Source organism: Varroa destructor, unplaced genomic scaffold, assembly GCF_002443255.2.
Source record: "Varroa destructor unplaced genomic scaffold, Vdes_3.0 BEIS01000007.1, whole genome shotgun sequence".
Lineage (NCBI taxonomy): Eukaryota > Metazoa > Arthropoda > Arachnida > Mesostigmata > Varroidae > Varroa > Varroa destructor.
In genome coordinates this window covers 33,334,876-33,346,494 of record NW_019211460.1, presented here as the reverse complement: position 1 = coordinate 33,346,494, position 11,619 = coordinate 33,334,876, and the positions used below count along the sequence as shown (strand labels likewise).

The 11,619-nt window shown below is 44.3% G+C and overlaps 1 protein-coding gene across 1 annotated transcript; it reads right to left on the bottom strand.

Moving 5' to 3' along the window:
• Positions 1 to 7,871: 7,871 nt before the first annotated feature.
• Positions 7,872 to 9,942, bottom strand: LOC111254157 (uncharacterized). Its single transcript, XM_022814711.2, has one exon. The coding sequence runs from the start codon at positions 8,947 to 8,949 to the stop codon at positions 8,311 to 8,313; it is 639 nt and encodes a 212-aa protein (XP_022670446.1). The 5' UTR covers positions 8,950 to 9,942; the 3' UTR covers positions 7,872 to 8,310.
• Positions 9,943 to 11,619: the final 1,677 nt, after the last annotated feature.

Genomic DNA, 11,619 nt, shown 5'->3' with positions numbered 1-11,619 from the left:
TTAGTTTCTCTTGATTTTTCAAAAAGCAATGCTTTAGCAGTGTTAATAGCTACCTAAGACCGCCTATTTCTCTAAGTGAAACTCTGGGTATCGATTTCTGATGGTCTAGGCATTACGTACACTCAGAATTATCAAATGTTGGCAGTGATAAAGTCGAGGTGATCCTACTAGACAAAGCAGCATACTGCCGGGCAACAATAATAGCCAATTTAGGCAACAAAAAACTTCAATAAATCAGGAAAAAACAGGACCAGTGATACCTGTCGGATAGAATCGGTTCTGTAGCTTTTACTCACTAACGATTGTACCGAAATCTCAAGGAAGTTTACATTCTGAGTAGATGCACCGTAATGGTTACCAGTAAATTAGGCGCTTACACTTTTCATTACAGGGCGTGTCGAAACTTCACAACTGTCCTTCATTATATGCATAAACTCTGGTTACACTTCACGCATTTTTTTTTTTTTTTGAAAACTTCTCACATTATATTTTTCCTATTTCGTATCGGTCTTCTATTGACTGTTTACCGACTCAAAAAGTATTTCTATAAATAACTTTCTTTATTCATACAAATTGTATAAGTAGTAAAATGGCATGAGTTGTGAGCAGAGGTTAGTTTTATGTATTATGATTTGTTACGTTTTGGCACACGGATCTGATTTCTCGCTCCCTCGATCAGACTGTGTATGCTGGGCTTAAATCTTTCGTACCACCCTTACTTTCGATCATTTCTGAATAGCATTAAGAAGTATCGCTTACGGCTGAAGTACGCGTTCACCACTGTTAGTTATTATGGCAACTCGATCAAATAGCTCTCTGTAATGTTTTTTTTTATTGCAACAAGGAGTTTGATGATAATAATAATAGATTTCGGATAGTCAGGTGGTTTGATGCCTGCCTCATGAATAAGTCCGCAGGCCACAAATGTACCACACACCGAATACGTTCTTTTCCTAATTTAAAGAACGCTATTTAAATACATCGTTTACTCTGCATTGGTTTCCTGATACGAAAAGTACGTCCTAGATGTTACTATAAAACCAGCGCTTATGGTAAACGAATACAGAAGTGAGGAAGTCGTCATGTAGGTATTTTTCAATGGTTCGTGGTCAGTATCTGAGGCATTCGATAACAAAATACGCAGTGGGTTGCGGATAAAATAGGGATGCCCTGATGAGGCTTGCATGGACTTCAGAAGTGGAATTGTGGCAGTTTAGCGTGCACTTTCTTAACAGCCCCCTTCCAGAATTGTTACTGACAAGAGCTATCGAGTCAATGGACATTGCAGGTGTGCACCGATGGCGGTAGATTACTTAATGCTTTGGTGCTTTGTCGCTTTGTAACCTTGGCGCCCTCGGTGTTCGAAGGGCTTTCTGTGTTGCACCTCTTCACCTCGCACTACTCCTCCAATTGTTGATCACGGCAAAAGCTGATTTGGCTGCAGCTGCGCATCTTAAGTGAGTTCTCATACGTGTATACTTCGATCATATTGTATACCTAGCTATCTCTCCGTGAAAATGCAAAATATCAGATCGCTTCTATCTCGGCTTCGTACCTGTTAACTTGAAGGATACGCTGCATCGAAGGTATCATCTAGCTATCATATATGAAACTAATACAATGTCAACAAGCACATCGAGTCAATGCTTCTGCCTTATTTCTAGTATCTCTGGCGAAGGATAGGCTTCACTGTGCTCGTCAACCGCTCAAAGGGCGAGCTCGCTTTCTAACGAAGGTGGCGGTTTCTGACAGGAATTCGAGTATGTCTTCCACACTTGTTGACGGTGACGATGTTGACTCGTGTTGTACTTCTTCGCTGGTTAGGTAGAGACGATCCTTGAGCCTTCCGCAGTTTCGTGCGAAAAGCTTTCTGAACGAAGTCTTTGAGAGCGGTACAAACGAAGTTAAGCGATTGTCGATCTGTCCGTTGGTGCTACCGTAGCTGCACCACCGCTGCCGTTGACGATGTCCGCAAGAGCAGAACGTGAACGTTTCTTGAGCGACGACAACCCCTGCTGTACACAAAACCGAGCAAACATGTAGGTCGGTACCGCTAGCTTCTGCTAGTCCTTCGACGCACAAAATACGAGCAGGCGAAGATCGCAGCTCCTTCAGTCGAGTGACACTGCAAAGTAGCGCAGGCTCTATCGTTCGTATCTGTCGTAGCGGCCTATCGCTGCTTTCTCGTATCTTACTATTCGACAATCGTTGACTCATTGAGATCGACGGATGAGTGCAGTAGAAAAGGCCGCCTAGCTGCAGCTACTACGACGACACAATCGTGATGTGGACAATTGTACGGGTGGAGCGGCCGCTGCGATGAGACTATATTTATTCACTCCGCTCAGCGGAAGTTGGGTCTTCAAATATGGTGCACAAATCTTCAGCTAGGAAGATGTTGTCAGGTGCAGCAAACGTTGTAAAGGACTAATGAAATTATAAGAATACGCCTTAAAGTCGAACATTTTTACCTGTACATTTTACATATGGAAAATGCACATTTTTCACCCGACTTAAATTTACCACGCAATATTCGGAAGGTAAAAGAATTAATTTAGATGATTGTGGTCCGGATTAGTTAACAGTAAACACTGTCGGATCGATGACCGTAGGAGGCTGATATCTACGTAGACATACTCACATATATCTATTAAATATTATGTTTTTTTATTTTTCCTCGAACTGTATACTAAGAGAACAGTTGGTGTAGGTAACCTGTCAAATGATCAGCAATGCAAAACGGATGCGTAACATGTGAGGCGGTACGTATTTTCCATTGCTTAGCTTTGTAGGAACCTTCACCAGTCCTTACTCGTATCTAAGGCTTTCTGTTTCGAAACTATACTGTATTACGTAACATTCCATAGACGATTTTACGCAGTACTTCAAAAACAAATGGTCGATTCGGCATACAAAAACTGGGATACTTTTCACATTTCGGAGAATGTTGTACTCCGGTCACCCTTTACAAGTGCCTCGACTCCTGGCAATAAAATACCAATGAAATAAATAGGCTAGAACGATCAATGTTCCGCAACTATTCATTGCTCGATTTCGACAATGCTGCCGTTCCTTTTCTAGCTTTGTCGGCCACTTTGGGAGCCCAGAATCAGTGGTGTTTTTGCGCCGCCTCTTCTGCAGAGCTCTATAGAACGCTGCTACAGATTGCACTCGTTGACTCACGATTTATACAGACACTTCAATATTCAACACACGCGCTGGTGCTAATGGCAGGTAACAACGCCACCAAAAAACGACTAAAACTTTCAATTGATTTCCCGCCCGTTGTACTACAACTGCAGCCCTATCTTGCTTCTGCCTGCGCGATCGTGCCTTAAGGTCTGCGCATGCGACGGGCATGTTGATCGCTTTTCGAGCAGAAGATGACGACAACGCTTGCAGTGTATTTATAAAGATTTCTGCTACCCCACAGGAAAGCGAATATTGACGGGATTCGAGAGGCCGCGAAGTTTATGTCAACCCTATCTCCCTTACGGAGTCTGCTAGCCCCCCTGCCAGCGGATACCGACAACAAGAACAGATACATATACAAATACCTGAAAAGTAGCAACGTGCTACGTGAACAGGCGGCACGACGCTTGAATTTGGCCACTGCCTACTCAAGATGATAAAACAACAGTGTTGTATTTTGTACTTCTTTATTAGAACCAATAACAAAGATAGCTATTTGTCTTTGAAAGCTTTTGTGATTTGGCCCCGGCAAGCCGAGGGGTCGCCAGTGAGCTGATCCACTTGATACGCACTGTTTTTTTGTGTCTTGGTGAGTTAATGCGAAAATAACTGCATGGCAATGGGCCGCAAACAATGTTACGCGCAAAGACGCGGTATTTGAAACTTCGCCTACGGGCATCGGAGATCTAAGCGAGATACAATGTTCGATGCATATAAGCAGATTACGAAAAGATGTAAAGGCCCGTGGCAACGGTTACATGACGAATACCGGGAAGGCTATTAGGGCTCAGACGATGCGCGTCTGCTAATGCCAATACCTCAAAGACTGGCTTTGGGGAATTGCCATAGTTAGAACAAACGCGATGGTTATGAAGAAGCCACTTCAAGGTGATAGGTACGTTTGTACGTTCAAGTACTGCATTTGACGCGATCGTCAAACACCAAAACGCCAATAGCGTTACGTGCTGTAATCGATGTGTGTACGAGACGGGTTTAATTGTCCATGAGAAGTAATCATGACATAGATATTGGACAGATCTAGACCATTCGCTAATTATAATTGATGCCTGGCTTGCTGTGTAATATCAACTGATCAAACAAAGTCTACAGATTGTATGGCAAAAAAAAACCCAATTGATTATACTACTTTTTTTCTTGTGAGTGCTAACGGATCGTATCCAGCGGAAGTTTTCTTATTTGGAAATAAGACAATGTATATATATATATATATATATATATATTGTATCATGTATGTAATAGGGATGAACACTCGATTGATTCACGTTTATTAACGATGGTTGTACAATTTAATATTGGTAATAGTACCATTATTAGGGTTAAATAATTATCCTTATTTATTGCTTAATGTTGTTCTCACTCCCAAGTTCACCTCAGCAATTGCGCGGGGCTAGAAATTGAAATTTCGCGCGTCAGCCAACATTTTAACACTAGCCAGTTTTCGGGACTTCAATTGCAAGTTGTTGTATGGTCACGGCTGAGATAATAGCACACACTCAAGTGTCGAAACAACTGCTGTATAATTCGTATAGATTTTATTCTAAATTTCGGTAAATCGATGAATAGGGTAAATGTTTTTTTCTTCTAAGAGGTCTACTTGTTCACCAGAAGGACAACACATCTCACAACTGCCACACGTGTTCCCAAAATTTCTACTAAAATTTCTCATACTTGCGTAGAGCTCGCATGCTATCTACTGTCTGTTAGATTAAGTCTATTTTCCAATATTCCATAAAAATAGGAGCAAAATCCTAAGAACAGCGAAAATTTACCACCCGGAGGACATGCCGTACCTTCGTACCGTTTTTAGTATACCAACTGCGTGAGTTTTGTATATGTAGACCTCATCAGGATTAGTAAAAAAAATAGTAGCGGCTTTGGTAAGTCTTAATATGATCGCAAAAGTAGCTTGTATTTAATCTAACAAGTGAGTAAATTAGTATCACTTCTGCTTCTGTGATCAACTGCTGATTTACTACCGATATTATTAAAACAAATACGTGAAATTAATTGAAGTGCGCCGTTCCTGGCCCGATATCCGCTTCTAAGGCTCTAGTTTTGTCTAATTCTTGGATAACGCAGCGTCATTTAGGTTCGCTCGTACGTTGTCCTCGAGAGACGTAATGAAAAGTGAAACTAAAGACTTACTAAATACTATAATATACCGAATCTAGATGTGCTGTTACCGCTTTGTCAGCACTGCTTATGCGCGACACTAAAAAGACACTGAACGAAGCAAGGCCGGCAGGCAGGCAGGCCGCCGGTCGGCCGATCGAAAAGCTTTAGAAATATCTTTTAGTATGAAAGCGCACACGTGTATATATAGAGATTTGAACAACTCAGGTCTGCCAGTGAGTATTTAGATGAAACAAATATTAATTGCCATTAAGTCTTTGGAAGAGATCGTTCCCGGTTTAGTCGAAAGATACGTTGACGAATACGAGCTGATCCAATAGGCCGATTTAAGCGTCCAGAAATGTACGATTTGCTTTCTGGAGTGCTTTGTACGGTACAACCACTAGCTACACAGTGACCTAGTCTTATGCAATGACTGGTTACAGCTCCAAGCATTGACATCGGATTAGCGACGTAATTCCGCAGCGACTACCTCGTGTGAAGCCACTTGCCATAGAAGTGCATCGCTGTTTAACATTCGACTTTTTCCCATCAGACGTACCGTATTTATACAAATATTGGGTATTGTTCGAGTTCTCTAAAGATTTTAAAAATTTGCAAAAAGGCTAACGATTGCCCACTTCGGCAAACGGGTCTGCTTGAATGCCCACGTTCAGCCGTCACCCTGGCCCACCTCTCTGATAGCAAAGAGTTCGGCGAGATCTGGCAACCTTGCGACGATAGGTATCTGTGAGCACCACGAATTTATGACGAACTCGGCGACAGCCAGCAATAGGACAAAGTGGTCTTCAGGTATCGCGTAAGGATACAGGTAAATCACTTTGCTAATTACGTTTAGTATCGTTAAATCGACGAGCACCCTGTGCGAGAACGCATCGGTGACTTGAATGAATCTGCGCAATTGCCACAACGTTGGCTGGTCAATACTGAGCAGTTCATCCAAAACCGGTTCGATATAGCACGCCGTATGGAACGTTATGCAGAGGACGTGCTGGACCATCATGGCACACATTCCGTAAGTCCGGTAAAGCGGTTTTATATAACAGGCTACGATCTTCACTGTGAGTTGGTACGTGTGCAATAGGATAAACGCCAAATGGTACACCAGATTCAGCCCCAAAAGTAGATTTAGGCTTAGCGGCCATCGGGGATAGGATAACCGCAATAAGCGGAGGAGAACGCTCATTTCGTAGATAACATCACCTCAATGGTCACAGCAGCTCTAAATTTTTGTCTGAATACATTTCCATGCAATAGATGATATCAGCATCGTCGTTTTACTCTGTTTAGTATTTAAGATATCGAATATGGACATACGGTGTTTTACTATTAGAGCCAGTCGGGCGCTGGCCATAAGGTCTCTCGGTGATTTGGTCGGTAACCTTTGGGCGGCCACTCATCAAAGAACATGGATTAGTTGAACGTAGTTCCATTATACTATAAGAAATCATTATTGCAACATTGACTATTTTTCTTGTCAATGTCTGTTAGCTACATGACAAGCACTGCATCGCAAAACGCGAGTCTGAAAATGAAGCTAAGAAGACTTATTCGGGAATTCGGGAAGATGCTGTTGTACTAGAAAATGGAAAATATCACATCTATTTGCATGCTCACCTAGGCCTACTTGCCATTCGTGTTTTTCAGTGAAGCACAGCACCGGCCTTAGGTGGCAAAGCTGGACAGGGCGTTTCAGCTGGACCAAACACAAAGTGGCCCAATTGCGTTTTAAAATCTAATGTGTACGGACACATTGTCTCCATAAATCACTAAGTATATGTGTATTGATATGTCGGAAAGTAGATTGTTTTTTAATCAACTTATTCTCATTTGATGGCTGCGGGAGGGTTATACAGCTCCACTATATTAAATTACAAAGCCATAGCTCTGACCCATTAAGACCACCCAAGTGTGACCGCCATTTATCAACGATACAGTCAGTGATAGCCCTGCGGCTTATCTCATCAAGTTTTCCGACAAGATTTTTGATGAAAAGCCTTTGTATACACACAGACATTGGTACGCTCGTCGTAATGCTAACCTAGCCGCATTTAATGGACATGATAATTGATCGGCAATCCAACTTCGTTGAGTGATAATTCTAAGTTTTCATTGACAGACAAATCGTGTCAAGCTCCAGTTCGAAATCGCTTACACGTGTGAAAGAAAACAATATAAATATAAAACAACGAGGCCAGCAATAATGCAGACAGGTTCTTTCGGAACAGATTTTAGAAACGTATACATACCCAGGTCAGGTATAGGTCCTATGCGAAGAGCATTCGCACCTGTCAGATGTTGGTACTAGCATTCTGAAGTGTCATCAGCCCATTAGTTTTTATTTAGAATTGTTCAGATAGAAGTAAAATGTGTCTTGCTCTATATAATAAAGAGCACTCAATCACTAGACCAAGGACTGGTGCATCGAGTTTAAACTTTACATGTTTACAGGATTACTATGTGTGATGCGCATTGTTACACATGAAGTACACTATCTACAGAAGTACAGTGAAGACAGCTGAGCCTTTGTTTGCTTTGAATGTTTGTTCTCGGTTTATTATCTAGGACTGACTTATATTAAAGTTAGGCAGCCGCGCCTTCGCCGGCTTAACTCTTATATGAAAATAGATACTGTCTAATGATGTTTACATTCTTTGTATTTCTCTTTTCCTCCATGAGTATTTATTTACATGACTATATACACATACGAAATAGTACAAAGTGAAACTGGTACAAACTAATTTCGAGTCTGAGTAGTACTCTTTATCGGCAATTCATTATTACACGTTGGCTGAGCATAGATCACATTGTTGAGTGGCATCGCCCATTATCAGCTTCGGTCACCAATACAGATTGCTTACTCCTTTTCGCTAGCAGAACAATCGCCAAAAGCCAATTCAATAGCGGAGCTGAGCGGCGATAAGGGAAAAATCTTCATTCGTTTTATCATCAGCTAGTTGTTTTCTACCAGAAAGGGGCGGGATAGAAGGGTAAGCCGGCTGGAACCATCCGTTGATGAGTCTTGACATGCTTTTTCAGATGGTCCTTTCGACCAAACGGTTTTTGACAGACCGGGCACGGGAATGGACGAAGTCCTGAGTGAATCCTTCGGTGGCGGGTCAGTTCTTCGTTGCGTGTGAATGTCTTGCCACAGCCGTCGTGCTCACACGCAAACGGTCGTTCACCTGTATGAATACGGATATGCGATTTCAGCTGGCCATTATTCGAGAAGCATACATCGCAATGAGGGCAGTTAAATTTTTTCGGGCGTTGCACGGATGCCTTCTTCAACTTTGCAGCAGCCTCGACGCCGACGCCGGCCGCTAGCATCACTGATCTGTCCAGTTCGGCGAGCCATAGCTCTGACAGAAGCAGATCAGCAGAATATCCAAGAGCACTAGCTGGCACTGGGTGCACTGGCAACATGTCGGGTGGGGGCAGGATAGGCTGGGGTCGTACGAGCACGGCGCAGGTGGACTCTGGCGAGGACACTGACGAGGGTCGAGAACCCGACGAACTTTCGGAGGAACTGTCCTCGGCGTCCCAGGGACGAAAAATAGCTCTATGGACACCGCCGTTCTCCTTAGTATTCGTCGTCTCCATTATTTGATCACGTTTGGCGTTTGATGCTCCCTCAAGTTTCAATGTGAGCACGTGCGCGTTTCAGGCACTATGTATGGGTAGGAATAAGCTGTAAGTAGTCCTGCACAGCCAGAGTTGGTCCTGGCTTGGTTCGGTTCTATGTTGTATGTTTATTCGCTTCGAAGTGAAACAGGCCAGCGAAACAGAATAGAACGAAATTTACGCTAGGCAGCAACACAGTTACTTGAGTACAGCTCAGAGACTCGCGGCTGAATGGTTCCCTGAAAGGCCTCAGTCTATGTTATAAGTGGGGAGAAGACGCTATGGGCGGAGTCTATCGTGAGGTGGGGAGGCGGTCCGCGAAGCTTCGGAGGGGTGAGCTGGCGCCTCGATGAAAAAAAGTGGGTTGGCTGCAAAGGCGGCGGCGGCAGCGGCGTTTAGCAGAGGCCGGCAAATAGAACGAGTCTGCCGTTACCCCGCAACGAGCCATCATCGCTATAGCCTCCTCGCCATGGATGGTTTTGTGTGATTTCAGTATGTGCCTCTACGAGATGAAGAGGCTGAAAGGGAGTGTGCGTGGAGGCTGAAAGTTGAGTACAATTCTGTGCGATATACGAAAGGAGCGCGGTCTGCTCTGCCACGAACAGGACTTGGCGCTACTGTAACTCTAAGGCTGTCAGCGACTAGCCTATACTATTGAATACACTATTGGGAGTGGTGCAGACCCAGTGAGTGGCACACAAGTGGGACAAAGAGAGAGGAGAGGGTTAGAAACAGTGCCATAGAGAAAAGGCAGTACAATCCAGTCAATTCACTGATGAGCAAGCAAAACTCAAACTTTGAGCAACCTGCTATTGGGAATCATGGAAATCGTAGAAAACGCTGTACTAATAAGCTGCAGCCGTACATCTGTCAGGGACCAGCCTTCCACTGCTAAGAGGGCTGACTGAAGGAACAGAGGTGCATACGCAAGAAGCAGTACAATATCCGATGCTTCGTACGAGAAGTCATCTCTATCCCCAGTACGTTAAATAGTACTATTGTTTGCATTGTATAATAACGTTAACTATTCAAGATGCTTACACGAAACACCTCGAATAAAAAAAAAGGTAGCAAGCAACAGTAAACTATAAAACAAAAAGAAAATTATTGTGATTCGCACAGGCAATGGATCACCAAGTGCCTGGCATCGGCGAAAAGATATTTGGCAGAATTCGAGCTGCAATCGCCCGATAGGCGGCTCATATTAGTAACTGAATTAACATTCCGTAACTTAAAATTAACCTGGTGTACTTTGTCCTACCGAAAATAAGAGAACTAAACAGAGAATTGAATTCGTTTAGCATTCCCTCTACATTTTACATTGTGAATGAAACTCATAAACGAGGCAGAAGTTGTAGAGTTGAAATCAGCAAATGAGTCTTGGGTGCTGTGACCAACGCGAGCCCGTTGTCTAAGCCGCATGTGATTCTCCACCAAACAATAACTTCAGAAGCTAACGCTACCGCTTACTAACACAGTGAATCTGCAACTGTCTAGGCAGAACAGTTGTCAGATATCTCCAGTTTTGCCATGATCCATGAATGGCAAGCCGTGTATGCGGAATCTTTATGTCTTATGGTTGACACTCCCCTTGCGCATGTATGACCAAGGCTAGCAAAACAGCCGCAGTAGCATAGCGACGAGTTGGACCACTACCACCTCGAGATCCATTCATTTGAGGGTCTAGCAGGCAGTCTGATGATTATTAGACCCGTGCTGGTGATAAGCATCATAATGGCCCAGCGAACACACACACACACAGACACGCACAAAACGACTCCCTCAAAGGGAGAACATGTCCGTCCGGTCCTAACTTAGCTTTCTTTCTCGTCTCGAGGGAGCTCCCGCTGGGAGCCCATAGTGTGTTAGCCTCAATCGAGTTGCCGGTCCCCGTTGAAGCTACTACGAAGCCCAGCACAGCCACTTGCGCACTCTGTCTTTCGCACAAAGTTCGTCTCTTCTCTCATTCACTGTTCGCTACTATCTGCTCCTGCTTTCCCGGCGGCCGGGGAAACAAGCGATGAGTCTTAGGGGATGTGCTTTCGGGGGTAGGGGTTTCGTTGGCTGACCGGGGGTAGATGCGGTGCGTAGGTAGGGGGCGGGGGGAGAAGAGACTAGGGATGGCCATGCATAAGCAGTCTGAGCAGTCTACGCTCTCTCGCCCAGACGAGTACTAGCTTCTCCTTCAACGGAATGTGCTCTTGGGGGTAGCGGTGGGCTTGCTTGCTTGCCTTCGCTGTAGTGCTCGAAGTCTGCTGTGCACACTCTGCTGCTCCCTCTTGAGCTGAATTGCTATTCCTCGTCGTTCGTCGTCGACGACAGGATTCGAGAAGTAGAAATAAGGTTGGCCTGTGGGGTGAGTTCCTACCGGTCCATTTGAAGGCTAGGTTGGTCGGGTCCACTCTGCTCCCCCCTCCTGGTCTCCCGCAGTTGCTGGGGTAAAGCGAAGGATCGAGCCCCTCGCTGGGTTGGAGAGTGTCGCGGGCTAATTCTCAGAGGCTGGTATCACGACCGCCACTACTAAGCTGCGCTGGTTGTCGAGGCAGCTTGCGAGAAAACCAGGCAAGCAAGCCCTTCTTCTATTACAATTGCGACTAGCATGCGAATGCTGCTGCTGATACCATTGCGACGCTCTACCGGTACTACCAT

Excerpts from the sequence above, each read along its gene's own strand:
- LOC111254157 (XM_022814711.2), bottom strand. The coding sequence starts at position 8,949 with ATGGAGACGACGAATACTAAGGAGAACGGCGGTGTCCATAGAGCTATT.